This window comes from Myotis myotis, unplaced genomic scaffold (assembly GCF_014108235.1).
Source record: "Myotis myotis isolate mMyoMyo1 unplaced genomic scaffold, mMyoMyo1.p scaffold_m19_p_3, whole genome shotgun sequence".
In the NCBI taxonomy this organism is placed as follows: Eukaryota; Metazoa; Chordata; class Mammalia; order Chiroptera; family Vespertilionidae; genus Myotis; species Myotis myotis.
The window spans coordinates 130,468,051-130,481,222 of record NW_023416335.1 but is presented as its reverse complement, the minus strand read 5'-3'; the positions used below and the strand labels follow the sequence as shown (position 1 = coordinate 130,481,222).

The window sequence follows — 13,172 nt, the reverse complement described above, 5'->3', positions numbered from 1 at the left end:
CTGAGAGCGAACCCAACATTGTGGAAGGCAACTGTTTGCTTTCTCTTCCTTGGAGTGGAAATACAAATTAGTAAAAAGTTCTGAATTTAATATTAAAAGAAGCAAGTTAAAGTCATTGGCTCCTTGTTGTGCATTACCTTTTAAAAACTCCAAAATTCTTCCTCAGCTTACAAATGGGTACAATTACATCTGCCTTCTTATGCCATAGGGTGATTTTTGAGACCCAATGAAATAATATATGCTAAACTGGTCTTATAAACTGCTTAATATGTTTTTAAAATATCTGTTTTCAAGGCCATAATTTTCCAGTAATTTTTTATATGTATATGCATCCGGTCATACTATTCTTTATTCCATTCTTTCCTTATTCCTTTATTCATACATACCCACTTCCCAATTTTCCCATGTCTTATATATTCTTCACAGTCCAAATTTAGGTTCAGCTTGTTTTGTAAATAATTATCTACTGATTTTTTCCTTTATGAATTTCTTGTTGAATTTAGCATGATATTTCAGTCCTTGGTATAATTTGTTTACCAATATTTTTTTAAATATTTTTATTGATTTCAGAAAGGAAGGGAGAGGAAAAGAGAGATAGAAACATCAATGATGAGAGAATCATTGATTGGCTGTCTCTTGCACACCCCCTACTGGGGGCCGAGCCCGCAATCCAGGCATGTGCCCTTAACCGGAATTGAAGCCGGGACCCAACGCTCTATCCACTGAACCAAACCAGCTAGGAATGTTTACCACTATTGATGGTTTTGGCCTGTATTGTAAAGTATTCAGACAATTTTTTCAAGGAACAAATACTATTATACTTAGTATCCCCAACAGTGTTTTGTTTTTTTTAAGTTGTTTTTACTTTCAGTAATTTTAATCTATAGAATATACATTAAAATTAAAAACAATTTCAAAAATAGATGAATTTCTATATTAAGCCTAAGTCTAAAGAAAATAAATTAGATACATGAGTTGTGTTCTTATTTCCTCCTGGTTATAAGTCATTTATTTGAGTTTTTGCTTTGATTAGTATTTTTAATGAGTAAAAAATGAGGTCACATATCATACTACCACTTTTTTTTAACTGGATAAAATGAAAGTCATATTTCCAGTAAGAAAACTGAAGCTCAGAACAGTTGCCCAGTGTCACAAAGCAAGTTATTAGTAGATCCAGAATTACTCTCACAAGTCATTGTTCTTTAATTAAATTACTGAGTAGTAAACATACTTAAACTTGATGTCGATTTTTCATTTAAATAGAAATGTGAATATTTTATTGTGAATTTTTAAAATAACGGTATTGATTTATATTCTTACTATTAACCTGTTTCAGTTTTTCTAGTCTTTTTAGTAAGAATGGTATTCTCCCTTTCCTAGTAGTTTTTAGTTTCAGGTTTTTAGTAAATGAAGTATGTTTATATCTGTGTGTTAACTTTAGGTATTTGTCTTTATTTCAAATTGATCATTAATCATGACATTCAAGCTTGTAAGTTTCTCTTCTCCAAATTGGCCACCCTACATTTGTTTTAAAAGTTAGTATTTGGTTAGATAATCTTTATCTCCACAAAAACATTTTAGTTTAAATTATATAACTTGATGTTTTATTTTTAATGTTCAAAGCATAAATTACTTATACTGGTACATTTTAAAATATAAAGTGTAAGTCATTGGGAAATAGCACAAATGTGAATATAGAATCACAAGTAAAGTTTTTGAATAATGTCTAATAGTTGTAACTTTAAATATCCTTTTGTGATATTATAAAATTTTTTGTGTCAATTTATATTTTTCTCTTCTTAAATTGCAGTATGGACTCCAATTGCATTGACAGTGTTTTTAGTGGCTGTTGCAACATTGTGTAAAGAACAAGGAATAACAGTTGTGGGAATTTGCTGTGTGTATGAAGTATTTATTGCTCAGGGGGTAAGGAGAAATATAAATTTTCTTGATGCTCTCTTTTATCCCATTTGGATCTGATTATAATAAACTTACTTTCTAAACGTATCATTATGCAAATAAATCTGTTGACCAATAATAATAATAAAAATACCAAATTTTTTCAAGAAACAAGCATGTTTTCCCTCACACCACTGAAAAGTATTAACATTTTAACACCTTCAGCTTTTTAAAGGCTGCTTTTAAAGTTTAAATAATGGAATTGTAAGCAATTTGGAATACTTTACAATAATACTTTACAGTTCCACAAATTGTTCCGTATCGATTTTATAATTACAGTCAGTTTCTATTTAATCTTGCATTTAGAAAGTACTACATTGTTGAAAACATTGTTGTACATGGTTATTTATTTAAAACATTTTTTTTTCTTTTCCAGTATACTTTACCATTATTATGTACTACTGCTGGACAGTTTCTCCGTGGCAAGAGTAGTATTCCATTTTCTATGCTGCAGACATTAGTAAAACTCATTGTTTTGATGTTCAGTACATTATTACTGGTTGTGATTAGAGTCCAGATTATTCAGTCTCAACTTCCAGTGTTCACCAGGTATGAATTTCTGTGTCGTTGTTGTTGTTTTTCTATCCTTTTAAAATTCACTTTGGATTTTAAGTGATTGCAAATATTCCAGAAAGTCTTCAGGGTGTTTTTTTTTTCTCATTGCACCTTTTTTGTTTTATAAATCTTTTGTTTTTTAATTTTATAAACCTTTATTGTTGAAAGTATTACATATGTTCCCTTTTTCCCCCATTCGCCCCCCCCAGCCTGCCCTCGCCCTCCACCCCAGGCCTTCACCACCCAAGTCTTCAGTTTACATTGAGGTTTTTAACAGCTTTCTTAAGTTATAATTAATTTTTTAAACCTGCATATATTTAAAATGTAGAAATTAATAAATTTTGAGATACATATACACTAATGAAACCAGCACAGTCAAGATACAATGACCCTCAAATTGGTAAAGTATGAAGTCTTCTGTATTCTTAATGATTTTTGTCTACTTGTTCTATTAATTATTGAGAAGGATGTTAAAAATCTCAGACTATGATTGTAGGTTTGTCTGTTTTCCCTTTCAGTTTAATCTTTTTGTGTGTGTGTGTTTAAAAGCTCTATTAATGTGCATAAATATTTTGGGTTGTAATTTTCTTTTAGTGAATTGATCCCTTTATAATTATTAAATGAGCTTCTTTTAGTGTCACATAGTTTAACTTTTTCCATCCTGTTACTTTTTAATCCATCTATATTTTTATATTTAAAGTGGATTTCTTGTAGTCTGCATAGAGTTGGGTCTTTCTTTTTTGTTTGGTCAGATTATCTGTCTTTTAAATGAAGTTTTTCAGTTACTTACCTTTAATATGATTATTGATATAATTTGATGTAAATCTACCATCTTGTTCAAGTAAAACTTCTACTTGAGCCTTTTTTGTGTGTTCCATGTCTCTACATGTTTAATGTTCCTGTCCACTAATTTTATCATGTGTCATTTCTTATTCAATTTAGATTAAATGAATTTTCTCCTCATAGATTATATTTTTCAACTTCTTCACGTTCCTGGTAATTTTCTAATAGATACCATATGTGAAATTTACCTTAATGTTTTTCTATAAATAGCATATACCTTGTTCTGAAAAACATTACCTTAATGTTTTTCTATAAATAGCATATACTTTGTTTTATATATATATAAAGTTTCATCTTCTAGCCTTGCTTTTTTTTAAAATTGATTTTAGAGAGGAAGGTAGAAGGAGATAGAAACATCAATGATGAGAGAGAATCATTGATTGGCTGCCTCCTGCACACCCCACACAGGGGATTAAGCCCACACCCCAAACTGGGGATCAAGCCCACAACCTGGATCAAGCCAAGTCCCAGTCCGTAGGCTGATGCTCTATCCACTGAGACAAACTGCCTAGGGCTGCTCTTTATTTATTTATTTTTTTAAAGGAATAGACTCAGATGTTTTTTAAAATATATTTTTGATTTCAGAGAAGAAGGGAAAGGGAGAGAGAGATAGAAACATCCAGGATGAGAGAGAAACATTGATCAACTGCCTCCTGCACGCCCCACACTGGGGATCAAGCCCGCAACCCGGGCATGTGTTCTTGACCAGAATCAAACCCAGGCCCTTCAGTCCATAGGCCAATGCTCTGTCCAATGAGCCAGACCAGCCAGGGCTAACCTTGCTTTTTTAAGTTTTGTTTCGTGAGATAACAGTAGCGTTTCCTTAGGGCTAATATTGCTCCACTTCTGACACATGACCCTCTGACTACCATATGAACTGTGAATTGTAAGGATTTCCACTCTGGCTGCTGCTGAGAAACTGTTCCCAACTCTGTATGATATTTGGGGATTTTTCTGTCATCCTTTCAGGAGGTACTGTCCTATTTGTATTAGTTTTCCTAGAGCTGCTATAACAAATTACCAGAAATTGGGTGGTTTAAAGCATCAGAAATTATTCTCGCCATGCTGGAGGCCAGAAGTCCAAAATCAGGGTGTCGGGCCAGAGTGATTTCCTTCTGAGATCTCTGAGGAAGAATCTGTTCCATGCCTCTTTGCAAGCTTCTGGTGGTTGTTGACAATCTTTGGCATTCCTTGGCATGTTGCTGCAGCACTTCAATCTTCTTTACTTGTGTGTTTCTCTGTATTCTCTGCTTCTTGTATAACAATAGCAGTCACTGGATTCATCGTCCAGCCTAACCTAGTATTACCTCATATTAACTAAAAACCCTATTTCCAAATTAAGTCACATTCTGGGGTGCTGGGTAGTCATGAATTTGTGAGAGACACGATTCAACCCACGACACTAACCTTGAGTATTTCTTCAAGTTCTCATCAGTATTGAAAACTGGAGAGAGACTCTTTATAGATCTCCTGAGTCGTCTTTCTCAGCACATTTATTCTTGATGATATTCTGCTCACTAACTCTAGTTCCCTGGACTCTGCCTGGGTTCTCCCTCACAGCTCCACAGACTAAAAAAACTCTATCCAGGTACTAACCTCTCCCAGTAGGGCTGTTTTTTTTCTCCCAGATATTACTGTCCTTCTTTACTTGATATTCAGTGTGTTTAAAAAAAAAAAAGCTTTATAGCCCTAGCAAGTTTGGCTCAGTGGATAGAGCATTGGCCTATGGAACAAAGGATCCCGCTTGGATTCTGGTCAAGGGCACATACTTGGTTGCAGGCTCTCCCCAGCCCAGGCCCTTGGTCGGGGCTTGTGCAGGAGGCAACCAATCAGTGTGTTTCTCTCACATCCATGTTTCTCTCTGTCTTTCCCTCTCTCTTCCACTCTCCCTAAAAGTCAATGGAAAAATATCCTCGGGTGAGGATTTAAAAAAAAAAAAGCTTTATATGTTTTGTCCAGTTTTTCAGTTGTTGAAGGCTACAAGCAAAATTTGCACTGAATTTTAATAATCTACATGTCATTTTTTACTGTTGTAACATTTAACATTTTTTTTCCATTTCACCATACTTGGCTAAAATTTAAATGAATTTTATTTACATGGCTGACATTATAAGCAAGAACTTTTTATTTATTTATTTATTTTAACAAAAGGCCAAAATAGTGTTCTTGTTGCTATCCATGATAAAGTGCGTTTCTTTTCAGAATAAATTTTACTCAGATAATTCTCGTATGTCCAACACTATCTTTTTCATTAAAGGACAATTATTTTTTAACTTCTTGAATATTTACCTTCAGGTCTAGCCATGCAAAAGTGAACAACTCATTTAAGTATTAAAGTATGGGAAATAGATTGAATTGTAGATAGATAGTTTATGTTTTCTTCTTCACCCCTTAGTTTCAATGCTTTTATTCCGTTTATCATTTCTTTTAGAAAATTGGATATCTTGTTTCTAACTCTACAGTATGAAAATGTCTGAATGTATTTGTTTTGTGTATGTATATATGTGTAGCTGAGTGTATGGGGTATGTTAAATATAAGTATATATTTGTGTGTGTATATGTAAATATTATTCTGCTATCTTACCCTATGAAGTTGATTATAATATGATTTAATTTGCTTTGACATGCTCTCTTTCTCTACAGTTCAATTATTAAATCAGCTATCCTAAATAAGTTATTCGTTATAATAAATAAACTCTGAATAGTGGATTACAGGAAAAAAACAAAGTTTTGTATTCAGTTCTGTTGGTTATTTAAGAATTTAAGCCCTAATTCTCAAGATTTATTACTTTTCATATATATAGATATTAAAATATTTTTTTAAAAAATTTAAATGATAAATTTAAATTTTTTAAAAAAATATTTTTTTAAATATTATCTACTTTTCTCAATCATTTGATATTTTTAAGAAGACCAAGTCAAACAAATGGTAGAGGTTGATTTTTCATTAACTTACTCATTTTAAAATGAAAAATTATTTTTTAACAGGACTATGTATATTAATATAGTCAATAAAATTTAGAACATAGCATAAATAAAAGGAAGTCATTCTTTTGAAATGTACTTGTAAAAAATGATTTGACTTGGTTTTCAAGAAGTAGACTATCTTAATAAAATGTACATTAAATATATCATGGCCTGGGGAAATATAAACTAGGACATAAGCTTATATTAATATACTAGAGGCCTAATGCACGATATTCATGCAAGAGTAGGCCTTCCCCCAGCTGCCAGCACCCAGCTTCCCTCTGGCACCCGGGACCCGGGCTTTCCTGGCAGCCCTGACTTCATCCGGAACGTCATCCAGAAGGACGTCTGGTATAATTAGTATGTTACGCTTTTATTATTATAGATACTAGGAGAAAAAATAGAACACAAATAAAATGTTACATAGTCCTATATAGTTAGTACTCTGCTGAAAATTTGGTTTTTAGCATTATAGAAGTCTAAACATACACGAAAAGCTCATAAGTGATATAGGGTCTCTGCCTATGACAAGAGAAGAACATAGTAATTTTTTCTAGGAGCGTAATTTTTTAGCATTTAGTGCTGAAAGAAACTTTCCAGGAGCATTCATACATCACATGCAATAATGAATCTGACCCAACTTTTCTTACTATTTTTAATCAGAAGGTCATAATTTAATAATAGTGCTTCTATAGTATCATAATATTGTAGTATGCATTTCTGAATGAATTATTCTAATAAGAAAAACTAGAAATAGATAACCTTCTTGCCCTTTAATCACATTCCATAAAGATTAAACACTTTAACTTCTGGCAGAAATCTTAGGTATTCATAAAAAATACTTATGTCTTCTGTTTTATTGCTTTTATTATTATTTAGTGCTTTAGTTATATATTAATTTTATGTTTAGAAAGTGGTTTAGTTTGAATAACTTTTTTGTTGTTGTTGTTCTTTATACAGGTTTGATAACCCAGCTGCTGTAAGCCCAACTCCTACGAGGCAGCTAACTTTCAACTACCTCCTTCCTGTCAATGCTTGGCTTCTATTAAATCCTTCAGAGCTCTGCTGTGACTGGACCATGGGAACAATACCACTTATAGAGTCATTTCTAGATATTCGAAATGTTGCCACATTCACTTTCTTTTGTTTTTTGGGAGCTTTGGGAGTATTCAGTCTCAGATATCCCAGTAATTCCTCCAAAACTGTTTTAATGGTAAGGAACATTCTTCATTTTTTTAATTTGTGAACTTATTTTGGGTTATCCTAAAATTATATATCAGAATTTGATATGCAGGTATAATTTGAAATGTATTTAGAATGTTAAAAAATATATAAATTTTCCTAATTTGGTAGGAACTCTGAAATCATGAGGCATCTCTTTTGGCATCATTTTCTTAATTTCTCCAGCCAGGATCTCCAGCCAAGTTCTGGTCTGGATCTCCAGCGAAGTTCTGCTTAGGATCTCCAGTGAAGTTCTGGTTTGGATCTCCAGCCAGGTTCTGTGTCGATGTTCTCTTGCTAGGTTCTCCAGCCAGGTTCTGTCCAGGTTCTCCAGCCAGGTTCAGTCACCAGGTTCTAGTCGGGTTCTCTTGCCAATTTTTGTAGTCAGGTTCAGTCCAGGATCTTTTGCCATGTTCTCTCGCTAGGTTCTGTCTCTAGGTTCTGAGGCCAGTTTCTGTCCAGGAACTTTTGCCATGTTCTCTCCAGCGAAGTTCTTCTGTCTCTAGAGAACGTTCTGTGTAGGTTCTGTGCCTAGGTTCTGTCTCTCTTGGTTCTGTGTTCTAAGTTCTGAGTTCTAAGTTCTGTGTTCTAAGTTCTGAGTTCTAAGTTCTGTCTCTTGCTGTCTTATTGCATCTGTATTTATACCAGTTGATTCAATCCTATCAATCTCTATTACAAAGGTTAGGGTGTTTCTTATCTTCATTCCAGGGAGTAAAGATTATGTAGCTTAAGCACGATTGTTCGTAGTTAAAGTGATTAATTACCCGCCTGGCACTTAGTTAAGAGGTTTTATTCCCTCCCTAACTTCAGGGGAAAATCCCTACCTGGGGAAACAACCTTTCTCAGAGACCTTGGTTAAAACACATAGTGCCAAGAAGGTGAGCAAACATTTTAAGAGCAGTATGCCATATATGCCAGGTCCTTTGAAACAGCAAGCATGGACCGGCTCCTGGCAATTTTTTACCGTTTTACATAACTAGATTATATACTTTTTGAAGAAATAGATCATATTGTATGCTTCTTTGTTTTTTTGGCACAGAGAAGAGTGTCATCTAAGATGTGCAGCTAGAAACATATAGCACTTTAATTCTCATTAGCAAGATTATCATTACTCCCTAAGGTATTTCTTAGTCTGTTCAGAGAACTCTGGAAGTCTTTTTGTTGTTTTTCTGAAGTCCAGTTCTTTGTAAATTTCTTATTCTGCCCTCACTTTATATATATATATATCTCCTATCTAATAATAGACAAGCATGGTAATTGACCATACCTCTGCTATGCTTCCCATTGGCTAATCAGCAGGATATGCAAATTAACTACCAACAAAGATGGCGGACGGCAGCCACGCAGCTGAAGCGAGCAGGAGGTTTGCTTGCTCCAGTGATGGAGGAAGCCAAGGTTCCCCGCCTGCCGCGACCCAGCTCTGAGTCTGAAAGCAACAATGTTTCAATTATAGAGGCTAAACAAACCCCAGATACCTGCTTTCAGCCAGCCGGGGCCTCAGAGCTTAGAGCGCCAGTGATGGCAACAGAGTTTCAATTATAGAAGCTAAACAAACCCAGATACCTGCTTTCAGCCAGCCACGGCCTCAGAGCTGGAGCTTGGCCTCAGAGCTGGAGCCGGCTCTCAGCTCCAATGACAGCCATAGAAGGTAAATAAATCCCAGAAAAAAAAGAAAAGAAAAGAAAAAAAAAAGAGGCTGGGAGCTTCAGTCACCCGCCAGCCTGGAAACGGCCCTCAGCCCTGCTGGGAGCCGGTCCATGCTTGCTGTTTCAAGGGACCTCGCATATATGGCATACTGTTCTTGATGTGTTTGCTCGCCTTCTTGGCACTGTGTGTTTTAACCAAGGTCTCCTCTCTGAGAAAGGTTGTTTCCCCAGGTAGGGATTTTCCCCTGAAGTTAGGGAGGGAATAAAACCTCTTAACTAGTGCCAGGTGGGTAATTAATCATTTTAACTACGAACAATCATGCTTAAGCTACATAATCTTTACTCCCTGGAATGGAGATAAGAAACGCCCTAACCTTTGTAATAAAGATTGATAGGATTGAATCAACTGGTATAAATACAGATGTAATAAGACAGCAAGAGACAGAACTTAGGATACGGAACCAAGAGAGACAGAACCTAGGCACAGAACCTACACAGAACATTCTCTAGAGACAGAAGAACTTCACTGGAGAGCCCCTCACCCAGACTGGCCAGGCACCCCAGTGGGGACCCCCACCCTGAAGGGGGTGTGACCAGCTGCAAACAGCCATCAGCCCCTCATCCAGGCTGGGCAGGCACCCCAGCGGGACCCCCACCCTGATCCAGGACACCCTTCAGGGCAAACCAGCCGGCCCCACCCATGCACCAGGCCTCTATCCTATATAGTAAAAGGGTAATATGAAAACTGACCCTAACAGCAGAAAGACTGGGAATGACTGGTCACTATGACACACACTGACCACCAGGGGGCAGACGCTCAATGCAGGAGCTGCCCTCTGATTGTCAGTGCGCTCTCACAGCGGGGAGCTCTGCTCAGCCACAAGCCAGGCTGATGGCTGCCAGTACAGCAGTGGTGGTGGGAGCCTCTCCTGCCTCCTCAGCAGCGCTAAGGATGTCTGACAGCAGCTTAGGTCTGCTCCCCGCTGGCAAATGGACATCCCCTAAGGGCTGCCGGGCTGCCAGAGGGATGTCTGCTTGCCATCTTAGGCCCAATCCCTCCGGGGAGCAGGCCTAAGCCAGCAAGTGGTCACCCCCGAGGGGTCCCAGACCGAGAGGGCACAGGCCGGGCTGAGGGACTCCCCTACCCCTGAGTGCACAAATTTTTGTGCTCCGGGCCTCTAGTGTGTGTGTGTGTGTGTGGCCTCTATATCAATATATATAAAATTGATTTTAGAGAGGAAGGAAGAGAGAGAGAAACATCAATGAAGAGAGAGAATTGTTGATTGGCTGCCTTCTGCACATCACCTACTGGGGATCAAGCCTGCAACGCAGGCATCTGCCCTTCACTGGAATTGAACCTGGGACTTTCAGTCCCCAGGCCAACGCTCTATCCAGTGAGCCTAGCCAGTTAGGGCTATTCTGCCCTCACTTCTTATTCATAATAGTTATAATTCCCTTCTTTCAAATTACTGAAGATGTTAATAGTCTTTAATTCTTTCATGAGCATTTACTCAAAAGTGTTTTTAATAATTTGCAACTATCTCTTTTCAATTTGCAGCCACTAGATTTATTGAATATATTAAAATTTTTTATTGCAACCTATATACCAGGCAGCATTTGGACACTAATGATATAATAAAAAGAAATTCCGAGTCCTCATTTCCAGGGAAATTTTATTCTAGAAAAATTTAAAGCCTATTTCTGAGATAAAGAGAAGATCGATAGAATAAAGGGTTTAGGGGAAAGATTATATTTACTATTATCTTCAGACCTGTTGAGTTTAGGTACCCTTGAAACATCCTAGTGTAGTGAAGATTTTGAATATCACTTTGTACCTAGAGCTCAGAGAAACCTAAGCTACTGATAAAAATTTGATTAGTTGGCATAGAGATAGAAATTGAAACCAGAATGTGGATAAAAAGGCCTGTAGAGACATTTTTGAGCAGCCTTTCTCAACTGGGGTTTTTTCACATTTCTAAAAGATGGTAACTAGCTAGTAGATTCTAGATTCATAGAATGGTTCATTCATACTTATAATGAATGCCTTAGAGCAGCGGTTCTCAACCTGTGGGTCGCAACTCCTTTGGTGGTTGAACGACCCTTTCACAGGAGTGGCCTAAGACTGCATATCAGATATTTACATTTATGATTCATAACAGTAGCAACATTACAGTTATGAAGTAGCAACGAAAATAATTTTATGGTTGGGTCACAACATGAGGAACTGTATTTAAAGGGCTGCCTTAGAGTATTTGGTCACAATTCTCTCTCAGAAAATAGCTGAAGGGCCTGAATAAAGTGAAAGAGAAGAAGCCTACTACTAGGTCTGAAAAATTTCCATCATTTAGAATTGCAGAGGACAATAAACCTAAATAGCAGCTAGACCAAATAAATGGACAGAAGAGTAGGAAAGTTTCAAGAAAGACAGAATGCCAAACACTAACAGTGCTGTCGGGTAGAAAAGTTGGAGTTGACCTCTTTTAGGTGTGTTAGTTACTTTAGTGAAATTTATTTCTGTGGAGTGATTTGATTAGGAGATGAGGAAGTGAAGATTGCTAGTGTAGATAATCTGTTGGGGTCATTTAACTTAACCGAATATTTCAGAGGATAAAACAAGCTTGGAATTATTGCCTGCCTAAGTAAGAAAAGACTGCCAGTCAGGCAGTGGCTTCAAGCATAGTATTTCTTCAAAGTCTTAGGAAAAAAAGACTAAAAGACTATTGTTTTAAAGGGAGGCAGTTTTATTCTTAAACATATACTAAGCTTATGTTACATGTATGTGACTCATCAGAATATAATGCAAAGTAATGCTGAGGTATTAAAGTTATAGTCTGCTGTCTTGTCTGAAACACACCTTATTAATTTCCAAGATGATGTGGTTACTTATAATCTAAAATAATAAAAGCGTAAGCAACCATCGCAACCAAATGGACGACCGAACAGGCTGTGTGGGGCAACTAGGCCGGCAGGGGGGTTGGTGAGGGACAACGAAATGACGGAACAAGCAGGCTGCGTGGGGCAACCAGGACAAAGCAGGGGGGTTAGTGAGGGCCGACCAGCAACTGAGCAGCAGGCTGTATGGGGTGGCCAGGCCAGCAGGAGTGCAGTTGGGGGCGACTAGGCTGGCAGGGGCAGGGGGCAGTTAGGGGCGATCAGGCAGGCAGACAGGCAGGTGAGCAGTTAGGAGCCAGTGGTCCCGCATTGTGAGAGGGATGTCCAACTGCCGGTCCTGAGGACATAAACCGACAGTTGGACATCACCCGAGGGGTCCTGGATTGGAAAGGGAGCAGGCTAGGCTGAGGGGGAACTCCACCCCCCACCCCTCCCGCACAAATTTTGTGCACCTGGCCTCTAGTAGTAACATAAAAACTGGCTTTTAAAAATAGTTCTTTTTTGACCACCAGTACATTTCCAAATTAAATGACAAAATATTTGGATTTGACTCTTGAGTGTTCATATATGTTTAATTTAATAAAATATCTTCTTTTTCTTTGTAGGCGCTTTGTTTAATGGCATTACCATTTATTCCTGCATCGAACCTTTTTTTTCCAGTTGGATTTGTTGTTGCTGAACGAGTATTATATGTTCCTAGCATGGGATTCTGTATTTTGGTAGCCCATGGATGGCACAAAATATCAAACAAAAGGTGAATTTAAATATTTATTTCATGCGACTAACTATAAAATCAAATGTGATACATTTAAATAAGTTTATTTTAATTCAGTTTTATAAGTCATACTTTTATACATTTCTATTTTTCATCTTGATAGTCTCATTTTTGTGTAATTCAGGTTAGGAAAGCTCCATAGCATCTACTGCATCTTATGTTCTCCATATTGATATAATTTTATTTTGCAGGCTGAGACATAAACTTTGAGTCAGACCCAAATGAAAACAAGGATATTATTGAAACTAAAGTTAAAAATGACCATTGCCACTTTATATGCAATGAACTAAAATATAATCTTCTTACTTAAGTGA

The 13,172-nt window shown here is 36.8% G+C and overlaps 1 protein-coding gene across 5 annotated transcripts in view; it reads left to right on the top strand.

Annotated features, from left to right (window-relative positions):
• The window catches only part of TMTC3 (transmembrane O-mannosyltransferase targeting cadherins 3), a 66,293-nt gene that overhangs the window by 30,416 nt on the left and 22,705 nt on the right, over positions 1–13,172 (top strand). For 3 of the 5 annotated variants that reach the window (XM_036301414.1, XM_036301416.1, XM_036301413.1), the window contains exons 5-9: positions 1,811–1,926; positions 2,336–2,508; positions 2,724–2,780; positions 7,285–7,537; positions 12,689–12,837. In XM_036301414.1, the coding sequence (XP_036157307.1) occupies positions 1,811–1,926; positions 2,336–2,508; positions 2,724–2,780; positions 7,285–7,537; positions 12,689–12,837 (748 nt within the window). The remainder of the gene's footprint in view (positions 1–1,810; positions 1,927–2,335; positions 2,509–2,723; positions 2,781–7,284; positions 7,538–12,688; positions 12,838–13,172) is intronic. The other 2 variants (XM_036301417.1, XM_036301415.1) reach the window with 1 other exon arrangement.